Below are 16967 nucleotides of genomic sequence, written 5' to 3'. Positions count from 1 at the left end.
ATGCTTCTACATGCCTCATAGAGCAAGGAATACGTTTTTTTTTTTTTCGTAAAACATACATGTATTTTAATGAATAAATAAAAAAAAATGCATTCTTGATGTCACAATTGTCAAGGCCAAACCTGACACATTTTGGTAGAGCCTCTTTTTTCACAATTTGATTTTAAAAGTTATGTATTAAAACATTTCTCTACAACATCTATATTGATTTTGAAAATACAATTATATTTTCTAAATCTATTTCACACATTTTTATTGGTATTCGCAATATGTGATATTTTCCTATTTATAGTATAAGGTATAGAAGCATCAACAGAGTAAAAATATGATTTTTTAATTTCCATAGAAAATTATTATGTAGATATGCAATCTAACGATTGTTCCCGCTTTCATAAATCTTTTCTTCGCACTTAACAACCTTAATTAAGAACTGATTCGAACACACTTATAGTAACACAGCATTCGTTTTTCAAAATATTTACAAGAAACAAATTCTTTATACTTTATTTACGCGGAACGTGTAATCTGCGCAAACATTTGATCACAAAAGAGGCCTATTTTTACCAAGCCTGAATCAATTTCACATAAACAGACAGACGTCGGCGTCGTATGATAACATAAATAACACTTTTTAAAACAATTAGAGAATAGATCGCGCGGCACCGCGTGCGCTGACGCGATAATTCATTTTCCAAGTGCACTTTTCACGCGAATCGAGTTCAAGTACCTGTTGGATTTCGCGGAAGAGCGATTTTATTTCGTTTGGAACTTTTTGAATTTGAATTGAGAACGGACAATCCTGGCGTTGCAACTTCGCGGCGAACGCGGACAGAATGGACTGGTAACGTAGTAACATAACAGGTAGTAGTTATGGCATAATTATTAGCATTAGCAACGCGAACTCGCAACGAATTCACAATAGCAATAGCAACTTCTAGAAAGTGCCTGAAGTTTTGTCTAAAAAGAACGATTTTTAAAGAATTTCGCAATACCACCACATTTGTGTGTTAAATTGTTAATTCTAAAAAAAAAACGCAGAATTTTGGAAAAAAAAAATCGAAGCCATCTCGAACATGATCATAATGCCAGGGAAAAGATAAAAAATAGACACCCATTTAGGAAAAGGGCGAAGTTACAAAATTACATTTTTATGCAAGGCAAAAAACAATTCATTAAAATATGGGAAAAAACTCATAAGAATTTTGAAAATAAAAATTCAAACTTAAGGTTAATAAGAAATTGTGAGTTTAATAATTACTACTCCTACCGTCACGCTTCTGTAGGGATAGGCAGAGAGAATGGACCGCCATACACGTCTATCCTAGCACATACTTCTAGCTTCTTCCACATTCATACATCTTGCCATACATGCCCGTCGGTTATGCCTGCATTGACACGGCCAGACTTAAGATTTTAGTTTATCTGACCATGCCACGTCTTCCTCGGTCTTCCTCGTCTCACGTAACCGTTCATTTTCGCTATATATATACTTGTTTTACCATTCTTTCGTCATCCATTCGTTCTTCATGACCGAACCATCTCAGAGTTTTTTTTTTATTCTTATCAAGTATACCTGACTCAGATTAACACTCTCGCCTGATTACATAATTCGTAACCCTGTCATACATATATTTCCCACACATTCGTCTCAGAGATCGCATTTTGACCGCGTTCACTCGGATTTCATCCTTCTTTTGCCAGTTCCATGTTTCACTTCAATACATAATTTCCGGGACTAAAACTCCGTTGTGCACTGCCAGTTTAGCTTCGATAGACATATTTTTATTAGCAATTACAGTGCTTAGTGCGCCATTTATTTGTTTGCCCGCATTCACTCTCGTTTCAACATCTTTTTCTACTCTTCCATCTCTTGAAAACATGCTTCCCAGATACACAAATTCATCTACTTGTTCGAGACATTCGTTGTTTACATTTATTATGCAGTCTGTATCCTCATTTTCCCTTACAAATACCATCACTTTTGACTTACTTTCGTTCATCACCAATTCGCTCTCCAAGCATACATCATACATTCTAGACCATTTGTTGCAGATCCTCGTTGGTGCGTGTTAAAGGAACAGCATGATCAGCGTACAACAAGTTAAAAGATCTGCATCATTAAATAATGTATAAATAAATATATAATAAAAATAGGGAGTTATCATTGGAGCACACAAGAATTCTCGTATGTGACTACTTCAAGATTTAAAAAAATCAAAAATACTTGTTTTTTACTAAAAAGATTTTTAATATACATAAATTTACGTAGGTAATTTAATTTAATAAAAAGGCTGTATGTGGGAGAAATAATTTAGTCAAATGAATATGAGAATATATGCTTTAAGTGATGTCCCATCTCTGTTGCAATCAATTTCTTTTCATGTTCCCAACCGTGTCACCAGAAGTCAAAATCTGCTATTTATAAAATCTTCTAAGGGCAACTTTGTTTTTTATGCCCCAATGTCCAGAATCTGTAGATTAGTCAATTCATCACACGACTTGGAATTTTTTGGGATAGATCTTTCGGCTTTTCGTAGATCTCTTCGTGACTAAACAGTGTGGGATGAAGTTGGATTAGCATGGTTTAGCTCAAAATTTTTGATCTTTCGTTTTTTTTAATATATTGTATACTATTATTGTTTTGTCTTGTTCGTCTTTGCTAAATAGTTTAATGTTCTTTTTGTTCAGTTTCTTGCATTTATGTTTCTTCATGTAACTGTTGTAATTGGCTTAGGCCGTATATATATAATAAATAAATAAATAAATAACCCATATCAATATAGAATTCAGCTCTTTAACTTCACAGACATCAACAGATGGAATGATTAAAATACCATCTATTCAAATATAGGCAGAATGTTACACGGTGTGTAAAGTGGCCACTTAAACCTGGCAATAACAGAACATAAGCCCTGTAGACGCCTAGACATCGATATTCCCATCCCTAAAATTTTCTTTATCTCTTCATTCTCTACCATGTCTTCTCCCTTTTATGTACTTTTTATAATATTCATTTTTGTTTAGTGTTTGATTTTTTCTTCCTCTCCTTTTGTATTTATAATATAAATAAATGTGAAATCTGTAATTGGTCTTACTTTTTAAAATTGTTTTTTTGTACCTACCTTGAGTTTGTTAAAAAGACTGTGTGATTTCCGTAGTAAATAAATACATATATTAAAGCTATATTTTAATATCCTAGGGAGTCGATTAAGATTCACAATTATTTCAACGGAGATGAAGAGTTTCTTTGAGGAATGCCTCAACTGCCTCGGAATGCCTCGCAATGTTTGTTTTTTGGAAATTTACTGAAACCATTCTTAAAATGATAGACCTCCACTAGTCCATGGGGTTGTACCTCAAGACGTGTAGTAAAAACGATTTTTTAGTCAGTTAAAAAAGTGTATTAGGTGTTCACCTAAGTTGTATCGGTTTTGAAGTAAATGCCAATAAAGAAATCATGGTTCGTTCTCAGTGTCTTGTAAGGTTTTCCACGACCATCATTTATCAGTCACGAGTTGCGAGGTGACGTCACAGCACTGCACGTGGGGATCTAAATTTGGGCTTGTGTGGGTACGGCGCGCGCTCAGTTCAGTTGTATCTTCGGAACGAGTTGGTCGATTTTAGTTACCATCGACTCCCTGTACTCGATTTCGAAGAATATTCTTTAATTTTATTTTTAGATTTATTTATTTATGACAAAATACATCGTTTTATTTAACATATTTTATTTGTACAAAATATTCCTAATCAGGAAAAGTGCTGGTATTAGGGGATATATAATATTATGAAACTAAAAAAAGTCGATAAAATAACATCTCATATCACTCGTCACATGGGCTGTAAAAACAGGTTTTTTTAAGTGTGTATGTGTTTTGTGTATGTTTTAAGTCATTGGAAAGTGAATCGTAGAACTTTATGGCTGTATACACAAAACTGTTTCTTTTTCTGTTCATCATCATTCCCTTTCCGCACCGAATGGTGCATAGGGCACTGCGGTGTGAAAACGCCCTTTTAAATAAATATTTTAGGGCAGAAATTTTTATTTCGAATGACGTACAACACAACCACAAATAATAAAAGATACCTAGATTTGTGAAGTGAGCGTGACCACAGGTCCGTATTACGTCCGAATTGGCCTAATACGAAATTTAAAATCATAACCATAAGCTCATGCTCGCAGTGCGGGCGAAAGAACCGCCCTTGACGAAGGTCGGGCAGCTACAAACTGGCGCCTGGGAAAAGTACTAGAAACTTTGCTGTTTGCACGTTTGACGCGTGAAATCGTCTCTCTCGCTCCTAAATATACTTGTATTATCAAGAGTGAGACGTCGAAAATGCGTGAGGAAATAATATTTTAGGAATTCTATTTAACTACGTACTCCGGATCATACGACGCATTGGTAAACTTTCTAATGTATTGGTGATTTGTATCTGGTTTTTAAATAACATTATTTATCTCTTCCCAATAAGCATTAATTACATTATTTAAAAAATAAATACTTTAACCGATACGTTAATGTGTAACAGAGGAATACCAAAAATATTAAACCATAATTTATTATATTTATAGAGATATTAAAGTCATTACATGCAATGTGTACTAGCCACACATCACCATCACAAATCACTATTGACGTGCTAATAAGCGACGTGATAACAATTTCTCACCACGGTTGTTTATTGTATTCGCGATCACAATGGAACATCCGTGAACACCTAATATTAAATGTAAAAATATTTACGTTTCGCGACGTACAATCCTGCTGCGCATTCACATATTTGAATTTCACCGGTGTAAATATTGAAAATATTCCAAAATTGCTATTTTTATTTATTAATTTATTATTTATCATGCTTTTTATTGCATTTAGCCGGCGATTGGCAAGCCAAATGTCAAGAAATGCAGTTGCCATAGTAATTGTATTTTAATTTTCAATTTTTTGTATTAGATACTCCTTACTATTTCGCAAATGCAATATATTGTATTATTTTTTATAGTAAACGCCGATTTTCCGCCAATAAACTGTTTTTTTACGAGGAAAACAAACTGACACGAGCGTTGACTTAGATTTCCCACACGCGTTGACTTATTAGATTTTGATTTATTTATTTATCACAAAATACAAGGTTATTAAACTTTACATATTACATTACATATTTTATTTGTACGAAAAATTCCCAAACAGCAAAAGTGCTGGTATGAGGGGATATTATATGTATTAATTTTGTACTTTTATCAAAATTCTTCTGTTCTTCTTATTATTTCAATAATTGGACCTCACACCACGAGGCCGACAAATATATTTTAATACATACTCGTATTTCTATTTTATTTAAGTACTTACATATCTATTTTTCATAGCTACATATTTACATATGTGAACTAAATAGGCAAAATTCGCGTATATGATATGTGAATTAAATTGTGTATATTTTATGTATGTTTGTATATATGTGTATGCGCATTGGTATAATAATAATAATAATATTTGGCTGATTTATATAGCGCCATTTTTGTAAAAAATCACCTCAAGGGCGCTTTACAATTGTATACCTAAACTTATATTCTAACTAAACTAAAGTGATATATTATATTTCCAGATTTAAAATTGAGGGTGTGATAGTCTAGGAGGGGGGAGTCTGAACTGCACGGCCGCGCCCTACTCGCTTCTCACCTGCAGAAGTAAGCAACCATTTGTTTTTTTTTCTATATTTTATTTTTTAAGATTTTAGTCGTTCTAAAAAAATATTTTAATGTGCCAATATGTCTTCTTTCTCATACTAATCATCGTAATTTTGGATGTGACAGGGCTTAAAGAACATCTTGTATATGTATGTATGTGTGTATGTTTGTGTGTAATATATGTATATTTATATATATGTTTTAATATATGTATATTTATATAAATGTTTTAATATATGTATACTAGTAAGTTTATTTTTTATAGTCTGTTTTTCTATTAAATTATTATTATACATGATAATGTAATTGCCTAGCTTGGATCGGGGTATGTACCCTTGTAAGCTGGGCAAAATAAACAAAAAGATGTATAAATGATAAAAAATTTAAAAAAAATTAATCATAATAACATAATCAAATTCATAAAAAATACAAAATAAGCAATAAAAGCACATAAATATGTTTAATGACAAAACCTTGATAGCTCTAAAAATAAGTAGGTTTTAGTAAGGGTTTAAAGAAAAAGTTTTGTTTAATATTTGCTTGGGGCAGGTTTCAAAATTATATAAAACGTTTCCCTTAGCAAAAAAATTAAATATTGAAAAAGACTAACTAAAGAAATAAAAATGAAAGTTAAACACGATAAAAATAAGAAATGAACCAGTTTGTGGTCCCTTGGTTAGTGTCGCGGACTCATCGCGGATCAGGGGTCAGAGCTTTCTAATAGCGAGTTATTTACAACTCGTTGAAAATGGATTTAAAAAAACGGAATATTTAGGTAAATTTCAAGAACGCTAATATTTATTTAAGAAATTACAGATTCTTAATGTCATAAATGAAACAGGAATTAAGCATAAATAACAATAGCGTTCAGTTAAATTAGCATGTTAATTTAATTAAGTAAAAACTACGTTAATTTTCATCGCTAGTAACTAGTTTATTCTTCTGTTGTCCCTCTGTCTCGTTCTCTCTCGAGGTTTCAGTGAGAGTTTGGAGAGGGGAAGAAGACGGGGGAAGGGGACAGCAATAGCGGTTTTTCAAGTGTATGGTTGTTCGTTGCATAAGTAATGCGGCCAGGTACGTATGCGTATAATTTGATTAATTTGAATTTTAAAATAGGAACCGACACAGAACACGCGTGTGCATTTTCTGGACTGAATAAAAGTGCACCGGAAAAGAGAAAATAATTTCGAGAATAATATAAGTATACTTAAAAGGCAACAACAGTTAAAAAATAAATTGAAAAGGTAAACATTTAAATAATAATAATATAAATAAATTAATTACTTTTGATCTCTCGCTATATTGCACGTACAACAACCCTATGTTGCATAATACATTTTTTGAAAAGTCTACACATCTCAGTTTTACCTTACGGGGCAAAAAAATTTAGAGTATTTAACCTGTCATTGGCTGGTTTAAGTGGCCACTTTACACACTGTGTAACATTCACCATTCTGCCCAAGAAGGAAGGAAGGAAGGAAGAGTTGAGGAAATGTGGATGTTCAAACTTGGGCAGAATGGTGAATGTTACACAGTGTGCAAAGTGGCCACTTAAACCAGCCAATGACAGGTCATAAGCCCTGTAAATGCCTAGACTTCCATATTCCCTTCTCAAAATTTTTCCCTCTCTGTTGAAATAAATTTAAATATGAACAACTCCCTAGGGAGGAAATCCAGCCAGTCTGCAAGCATTTGGACATAATCAAAATGTTTAAATAAATTTTTGTTTATTATAAATTACCACCACTGTTCATATCTTCCTACAAAAAAAATCAGCGCCTAGCCCGTTCTCAGTGAACGATGAAACTACCCGATTACCTCAGCTTATTCCTCCATACAAAAAAATACACTTTATTTTACGTCTTAAACCTACAGCCTTTAAAATATAGCTTGATTAAAATGACAGCTGCCAAACTAATGTCACTAGTGATTGGAAATTACTGATCAGTGATTATGTACCGATCAAATTGATTTTATCAGTTTTTTCATGCCAACATGAAACTCTGTTTCCAAAAATTGATATAAAAACGCAAAAACAAACCTATTATAGTATGTTAAATACAATTATTCACCAAAAAATAAGACATTTATACTTATTTTCATAAACAGCATCAAATGAATTAAATATTTTTTCGATCGATTTACATTGATCGATTTGTCCATCTCTAACATTTTTTCAAAATGATGTAACCTTGTAAGGACGTCGTTAATAATTAAGTTTGGTTTAGTTTTTTTAGTTTTAAAGCTGATTTTATATAATTATGTTGATTTATATGTGATACGGATAATTTTTGTGTGTCAGTACAAATCATTCCTTAGACGTTACTACAAAGTTATTTCGTCACTTTTGCTGACAACTGTCATTCTAATCATGCTATATTTTAAGGACTATGGAAGCGAGTTTTTAGTACTAAAACAAGCTTTCAGATTACAAATATTATTTGAAGATTCTCTAATTGGAAACTAGTATTTCGAATATTATTTCCGAATGACTATTTTTCTTTGATAGGATACCGTTGATAATAATAATAATTATGGATAACTTATATAGTGCCATTTTCGTAATATAATACCTCAAGGGTATTATTATGCATCACATAGGACATGTGGCGTATGCAGTGGCCGTTTTTGGCATTATTCATTTTAAAAGGAATCGGTCAGTGCTCAGCGTTGACATTTAAATCAATGGAAATTAAGCTGGATTTTATCTGGTTTTGTTGAGTTTTCTATCTTCTTAACAATATTTTTAATTTTTCAAATCATTAAAAATAAAATAATATGTGTTTATTATTTTATATATATACAGTAATATGTCTGTACTCTTATTTTTGATTCTTAATAAAAACTAATGTCTGAGCACCCGGTGACAAACTATTATTTAATACCACAATGTTTTGAGTATGTCCAAATGCTTGCAGACTCGCATGATAAAGGTTTTAGCTCATTTTAGTCAACAGACGGAAGAATTGAGGAAATGTGGATGTTCAAACATAGGCAGAATGGTGAATGTTACAGTGTGTAAAGTGGCCACTTAAACCAACCAATGACAGGTTATAAGCTATGTAAATGCCTAGACTCCCATATCCCTTCTCAAAAATGCTTTCCCTCTCTGTTGCAGCAAATTTAAATATTATTTAATAGTTTATAGGGGCAAAATATACATTTATTTTTAAAAAATTTAATTTTCCAATACGCCCAAGGGGCATTTACAAAAAATATACAGGTAAGTACAAACATAGTAAGTAATAATTTAAAAGATAACATATTACAACAGAGATGAAGAACATTTAAGAGAAGGTAATGTAGAAGTCTAGGCATCTACAGGGCTTATGACCTGTCAATGGCTGGTTTAAGTGGCCACTTTACACACTGTGTAACATTCACCATTCTGTTGTTAAAAGATAAACAACTCTTTTTTTATACATGTAGAAACAATAAAAAGCATACTGCCATGCAAAATAAAAAGTGAAACTTTACATAGTAAAAAAGAAAAAAAAATGGATATAAGAAAAGTAATTGAGTGAAAAAAAAAATGTTAATAACTTGTAAAGAATTTAAACAAAATAAATATATATTTATACATATACTTATACATATGAAAAAAATGGTATTAACAAATTATTGTTAAAACAAATAATAAAAATTAGTTGACAGTAAGTATATATAAGATAAAATAACATAATATGTTAATAAGATAATGTAATATAACATAATATGTTTTAATACATTGTTTTTTTTTTTAATAATATATTAATATTGTAATAATGTGTGTATTTAATTGAATAAAGACTCCATACAAATTTTCAAAACCCAAATATTTAATTTTAAAGGACATTTTCAACGAGTTGTAAATAAATCACTTCTAACTTTTCATACGTATAGTAAAAACACGTACATTTTCCGAACACCCTTTTAGGAAAATGGTGAACTCGCGTCCTCCGTCGTGATTGGTCGGTGTCGGTTTACCGCCAATAACATGATACGGCCACCTTCGACTGCCGATACGGTGGACGGTTGACATTGCCTACTCGAGTTTGCGGGGAAAATGAAAAAAATAATAATTGCACATTGCGTAGGCAAATTCCTACTGACGACGCTGGAATCCATTAAATAATATATTCGAGCGTCAGGATCTAAAGTTCACGACTTCTGTGCAGGTACACGGCATGATGTGCGTTTTTTTAAAGAAAATCACACTAAACACGGGCATACACTTCACTGAAGTAACAATTAATTATGCACATAAATTTATTTATTTATTCATTCAAAATTACACTCGTTTAAACATAAGTAAACTAATTAAGGCTTTTAAAGTTGTGCCCGTGTCAAGCCATAATAATTAACAGTAAAAATACATAGTAAAATAAAATAGATTCAAATATAATGACTGTGATGCAATATGCAGGGTGCCTGAAAGAATGACTAGACAGGTGCCACCGTTTTGTAGCAACAATTCACGGACAGTGTATACTTGTAATGCCGTATTAAACAGACTTCATGAACTCGGCAACAGTTATTCCCACGTATCTGATATATTTAGTGTAGGGTATTGTTCCTATAGAACACAACTTTTGAACTTTTTCAAAGATGGTAAATGGTAATCATATTTATTTATTTACAGTTTTTTGTTCACTTTGCCCAGCTGTATGTAATAGACGTTTTCTTGTTATATTACTTTAAAATATTTTATTATTTATTTATTTTTTTACATTTATTCATGAATTGTTTAAACTTTCTACTGAATATGCTGTAAAATTTTAAGGTTAATTTTTTTAATATAAATCTTGTATAATTTTTAGGTTTCATTCTTTTTATAAATCTTGGGTATAAGGAAATTTGTTTAAAAAAAAAAAAAATTTAAACCAAATATGTTAGTATTATAAAATTTTATAAAAGGCAGATTTGTCGTTTATGTTAAAAAAATAATAATATAATTACAATAAAAAAGGTATAAGTAATAAATAATAAAATTCCAAAGAATACAATTTAAAACAGATAATCTTGCCCAGCTGTATGTAATAGACGTTTTCTTGTTATATTACTTTAAAATATTTTATTATTTATTTATTTTTTTACATTTATTCATGAATTGTTTAAACTTTCTACTGAATATGCTGTAAAATTTTAAGGTTAATTTTCTTAATATAAATCTTGTATAGTTTTTAGGTTTCATTTTTTTTATAAATCTTGGGTATAAGGAAATTTATGTTTTAAAAAAAAAATTAAAATATTAAGCCAAATATGTTAGAATTATAATTTTTTTTAAAAGGCAGATTTGTCGTTTATGTAAATAAAATAATAATATAATAACAATCCAGAAAAAAAGGTATAAGTAATAAATAATAAAATTCCAAAGAATACAATTTAAAACAGATAATCAGACATAAATATTTAAAAATGTAAATTATAAATTATACAAATTTAGATTCATACATAATCAAATATACAAAATAATAGTATCATTGAAATCAATAGAAAAATAATATCTACAAAAACAGAATTGAATTGATAATTGAGATACGGTTTCTATAAGCTCACTCAACACTATGGATGTAAAATTACGTAATTTTACCAAAAGTCGCGGTAAAATACCGTAATCTACGGTATTTTACGGTAATTTTCGGTAAGAAACGAATTTGACGTACTTATTTTTATTTTTTAAAGATATTACAAATACGAGTAGCTTTGTTTTAGGACACTTTACATGACTGCAAAAACCAGGTTTAGATCCATCTGGAGGTTGTCGAGATTTATTAGAAGTATGGGACGTTCAAGGTCATTCGGTATGTACTTTTTTCACATTTCTTTATAAAAAGGGTTATTATGTTTTAAAACTTAACAGGATCGGTGGACATAGGGTCATTGGTAAAACCTTAAGTTTGTGACCTTGAACGACCACCGCTCATGCCACGATTTTGAAAAAATGGTGCTTAAAATCAGTTTTTAGTGTATAATTACGTCCGTGAAGGTTTACAGATAAAATATATACGAAAGTCTGGGAAAATAAAATTTACTTAAAAATCATCATAATATTTTTTTCGTCTTTTCGATGTTTAGAAGTAAAGTTGGTATATAAAAAAAAGAAAAAAAAAAGAAGATGATAAATAAAAAACACATTTTTTTTGTTTTAAATACAATATAAAGAAATAAAAGATAGGAACAGTGTTAAGAAGTACCTATAGTTGGTATAAAAATAAAAAATATGAGTGTATTAACAACATAAATTTAAAAAAATACAATATAAAGTAATAAAATATATAACTGTGTTTAGAAGTTAAGTTAGTTTTTAAAAAATCGAAAAAAAAAAAAAAATATATATATATATTTAATTATGCGATTATGCGATATCACGCAGTGGGCTCGTGGTTTGCACGTGTACAGCGGTCCAGTCTCCGCGAATGTGCGGTAGAATGGGACGCAGTTTGAGAAATAAAAAAAAATCTAAAAGAAACTTTGGACTTGTTTATGCGTTGCCGTTTGTCCACTGGAGTGGGCATTTTTCTTGCTTTCTTTTCTTTTGTTCTTGCAAATCTCCAAGTTATTTGTATGGCACCTACCTCAGTTTCCTCCGCTTCTCGGCCAGCGCGAGGGTCTGCGCGTGCGTCAGGCTGCCCGAGCTGGGCGCCCGCGCGATCTCCGCCTCCGTGACGGGGAACGAGTCCTGCTCCTCGCCATTGTCCTCCGCGCCCAGCGTGAAGTTGGGCTTGTAGCGCCCGGCCTGACGAAGAAACAATCAAATATACAGTGCGTTTTATGTCGATAGGTTTGAATACCAGGGGTGGTATTCTGAATCTTCTCTACCCCCTAGAGAGTGATGAATATGAATATTTAAATTTTTTTGATGTGACGACACTTGACTTCATGTAATGGCCACACTGGTGATTAAAAAAAATATATTTTTCAGAAATCTGTTGATTCATCAACTGAGTAGGCATCAAAGTCTGTTGTTTCCGTGTCGCTATGACATTTTTTTCAATGTTCTCCTCTATAAGGTGTAAGTATCTTTTGATCCTGATGGCAGAGAAAAATCGGATGGATTATTTACCAATTGCTGTGTGGTATAAAAAGTTTGAATGAACATAATAACTGGTTGTCATTTTCAGCGTGCATTTGAGTTGAAACTCCCATCAGATTTTTAAATCTTATTTGTTAAATCTTTGGCAAAAAATCTGATTTATGGGCCAGTTTTTTACAAAACATCCCGTTACCTCGTTTAAAATCACGTTTTTGCCATTTTCTTTTAAATTTTCTACTTTGTTTTTTTCTACTTTCTTGGATAATGTTTTTTCAATGTAGTATGTAGCGACAACCCTAGACGTGGGCAAAATTGTCAAAACACTAGCTAAGAAATCTAAGACAATTTTGCCCACTTCAATATCTATTGTGTTTGTTCAAATAGATATACAGAAATACGTTCTATAGCGCCTTTATTATTTATGCAATGAAATATATAAAACTTACTTGCCTCCTTTCAACACAAACTCCGCAGCAACAAAAGTTTCGACAATATTTGTAGATATGCACAAACAGACCTGTAGATATATATTTTCGTCAAAACATCCATTTGATCTTGTAGATATTAATTTTCGTGTTGTTAAACGCTTAATTTTTTTTTAAACATGCAAATATGATATGTATTTTTGTTCAGACTGATCATTGCGGTTTTTAATGTGATGGGGTTAAATATTTTATTATCTTCTTTTTCCTCGTCCGTTTTAAAGTGGAGTATGTGAACATCACCAGACCCCCCAGGGATGCTATTCTGGATCTTCTCTACCCCCTAGAGAGTGATTAATTTAGAGATTTATATTTTTTTCTTTGCTTCATATAATGGCCACACTGATGATTAAACGTCGAATGGTGTATAAAACTGCTTTAAAAACGAAAAAAAACGAATACGTTTTTATCAATTCAACGTAATTGTTTTAGGTAATTCTTAAGGTCACAGTAATGGTCTCAATGAAAATTTTCATATTTAGTTGCGCGTGTTCGTTTTGGTTTGACGTTTGTTTTATGTATACCGCCAGAGACAGAATATTTCAATATCATTGATGTATAAATCTGTAAATAAATTATCTGTTAGGGCTCTACTTTGGTACAAATTTATTTGTCAGCATGCGTCGCACTTCGAGTATAAACACAAGTCGGTACATGATTACAACACTAGGTTTACTAGTATGGCTGTACTAGAGCTAGCTGCTCCTAGATATTGCGATAAACATGGCAAAAGGACACTGCAATACAGTATACCTAAAATATTTAACATGTTACCAAACAATATAAAAAATACTGAGTTAAATACAGGGTGAGACGTTTGTTCAAATTATGCTAAAAAGATAAAACTTTTTTGCATTACCGTCAAACATGACAATTTTGCCCAGCCATGACAATTTTGCCCACTGCCGAAATCCTTAACAAAATCAAGTTTTAAAGTAAGAAAAGTTACTGGTATCATAAAAATTACATTTGGTAAGTATATTTTGATAGTTCCATGGCAAAACTAAATATTTAGTTTACCGCCAGCTTCAGTTGATCACTTGAAATTTGAAGTTAAACTTAAAGGTCTGTTTGTGCATATCTACAAATATTGTCGAAACTTTTGTTGCTGCGGAGTTTGTGTTGAAAGGAGGCAAGTAAGTTTTATATATTTCATTGCATAAATAATAAAGGCGCTATAGAACGTATTTCTGTATATCTATTTGAACAAACACAATAGATATTTAAGTGGGCAAAATTGTCTTAGATTTCTTAGCTAGTGTTTTGACAATTTTGCCCACGTCTAGGGTTGTCGCTACATACTACATTGAAAAAACATTATTCCAAGAAAGTAGAAAAAAACAAAGTAGAAAATATAAAAGAAAATGGCAAAAACATGATTTTAAACGAGGTTACGGGATGTTTTTTAAAAAACTGGCCCATAAATCAGATTTTTTGCCTAAGATTTAACAAATAAGATTTAAAAATCTGATGGGAGTTTCAACTCAAATGCACGCTGAAAATGACAACCAGTTATTATGTTCATTCAAACTTTTTATACCACACAGCAATTGGTAAATAATCCATCCGATTTTTCTCTGCCATCAGGATCAAAAGATACCTACGCCTTATAGAGGAGAACATTGGCACTTACAATGCAATAATAATCCCTAAAGGTTTTTTGCACAATTCTTCATCAAATAAAAAAATGGTTGCTTTACACACTGTATACTTACAGGTTCCACATCTTCGGCGGCGTCAATCTTCTCGAAGGGATCGCTCTCGCTGGACGAGCACCTGGTCTGCCCTTCTGGCTCCATGCCTCCAGGAGCCGTGAGCCCCTCGCTACTGGACTCTTCCAGCGCCGAATCTGCACAAAAAAACATATTTTGTTTTGAAATAAATAAAATTGATACGTTTTTGATCATTTAATTTTGCACGACTGAGTGCAGATAGGAAAATAGTTTTAATTTGTAATATTTCTTGCATATTATGTTGGATATGCGCTTTCTCTATAAAATTGTTACTAACCTAATCGATAGCCAGAAATTGTTAGAAGCATTTCATATCTAGTCCCTGTCCGTAGAACTCGCCATTCTGTACCCTTCGACATTCCAAGCTCACAGACTAATTATATGAAGAATAGCACTCTTCGAATTATAACAATGACTTGTGTGGAATTCAGGAATTTTTATATTATTGTGGTATATGTAGCTCAATCACAAATAACTATCGACGTGCTTTAAAGCATGCTAAGCATTTGAGCGATCACAATGAACAATAATGAACATGCTTAAGTTATCGCAGTCGTAAGTCAACGCTCGTGTCGGTTTGTTTTTTGTTTTCCTCGTAAATAAATACAGTTTACTGGCTAAAAATCGGCGTTTACTGTAAAAAATAATACAATATATTGCATTTGCGAAAAAGTAAGGAGTATCTAATACAAAAAAGTGAAAATTAAATTACAATTACTATGGCGACTGCTTTTCTTGACATTTGGCTCGCCAACCGCCGGCTAAATGCAACAAATAACATGATAAAAAATAAATAAATACAAATAGCAGTTTTGGAATATTTTTCATATTTACACCGGTGAAATTGAAATGTGATTGCGCAGCAGGATTATACGTCGCGAAACGTAAATATTTTAACATTTAATATTAGGTGTTCACGGATGTTCCATTGTGATCGCGAATACGATTAACAAACTACGGTGAGAAATTGTTATCACGTCGCTTATTAGCACGTCGATAGTTATTAGTGATTGAGATACTGAGCGACTTATTTATCTCAAATTCGTTTATTTTTTCTTCTTTGTAAATTTGTATATTACTTATAATTAAAAAAAAAATTAAAGTTTCTACTGTATGAACTTTAAATATGTTTTACAGATTTTATGTATTTTTTAATTTTTTTATAGAGTCTTTATTCACTAAAATACACATATTATTACAATATTAATACATTATAAAGAAAACAAAGTATTAAGATATATTTTGTCCCGATAAACTATTCGATAATAGTTTGTTATCGGGTGCTCAGACATTAGTTTTAATTAATAATCAAATAAGAAGAGTACAGACATAATACTGTATACGTACAAAATAATAAACATAAAAATAGTTTAAAGATTTTTTTAAAAAAAATTTTTAAGTAAAAAAATAGAGTAAAATAATACAAGAATAGTAATTTACTTAAATATATTTTAAATATAAGAAAAAAAAATAGACACATATATAAATAGTGTGTGCTCATAAATGTAATCAAAACAAGATAAAAAAATAAATTAAACAAAGTAAAGTAAATCGAGAATTTCAATTCATATCTACAGAAAAAAAAATAGTAAAAAAATTAAAAGTACATATTAAAATTAAGATCTAAAAAATGAAATATAAATGAAATATGAAAGTAAGAAAGTAATAAAAGAAAAGAAAAGGTTAACCCAAGAAAATAACAAATGTAACATTCACCATTCTGCCTGACTACATCCACATTTCCTCAAATCTTCCGTCTGTTGACCGAAGCGCTTCCTCTCTCTCGCAATAAATTTCAAAATCGGTTTGTTTTGAGACAGTGCAAATCGCCGTAAATTCGGCTCTACACAATCTAGCTGAATTAATTTTTTGGAAAAAGCGACAACTTTCAAAAGTGCAGTGAAAAAAAAGGGTTGAAGAAAAACTTACGCGAGTAAAAGTAGAACCAAGAAATTACTTTTGTAGCCGACTGTCCCATAACATATCTGAATAAGAAAAAAAAACATGTACAAGAAATAACTATTTTTCTGAAATAAAATTCCAAACTTTCACAG

At 31.3% G+C, this 16967-nt stretch overlaps 1 protein-coding gene across 2 annotated transcripts in view; it reads right to left on the bottom strand.

Annotated features, from left to right (window-relative positions):
• The window catches only part of ACC (acetyl-CoA carboxylase), a 143200-nt gene that overhangs the window by 111146 nt on the left and 15087 nt on the right, over positions 1–16967 (bottom strand). For both annotated transcript variants that reach the window (XM_088229246.1, XM_088229247.1), the window contains exons 2-3: positions 14896–15029; positions 12241–12401 (exon numbers count right to left, since the gene is read on the bottom strand). In XM_088229246.1, the coding sequence (XP_088085372.1) occupies positions 12241–12401; positions 14896–14979 (245 nt within the window). In that variant the 5' untranslated portion in view covers positions 14980–15029. The remainder of the gene's footprint in view (positions 1–12240; positions 12402–14895; positions 15030–16967) is intronic.

The sequence above is a fragment of the Micrasema longulum genome, unplaced genomic scaffold (assembly GCF_059751315.1).
Source record: "Micrasema longulum isolate JH-2025_06_02 unplaced genomic scaffold, ASM5975131v1 h1tg000654l, whole genome shotgun sequence".
NCBI lineage: Eukaryota > Metazoa > Arthropoda > Insecta > Trichoptera > Brachycentridae > Micrasema > Micrasema longulum.
This window is presented reverse-complemented; position numbering and strand designations above follow the sequence as displayed.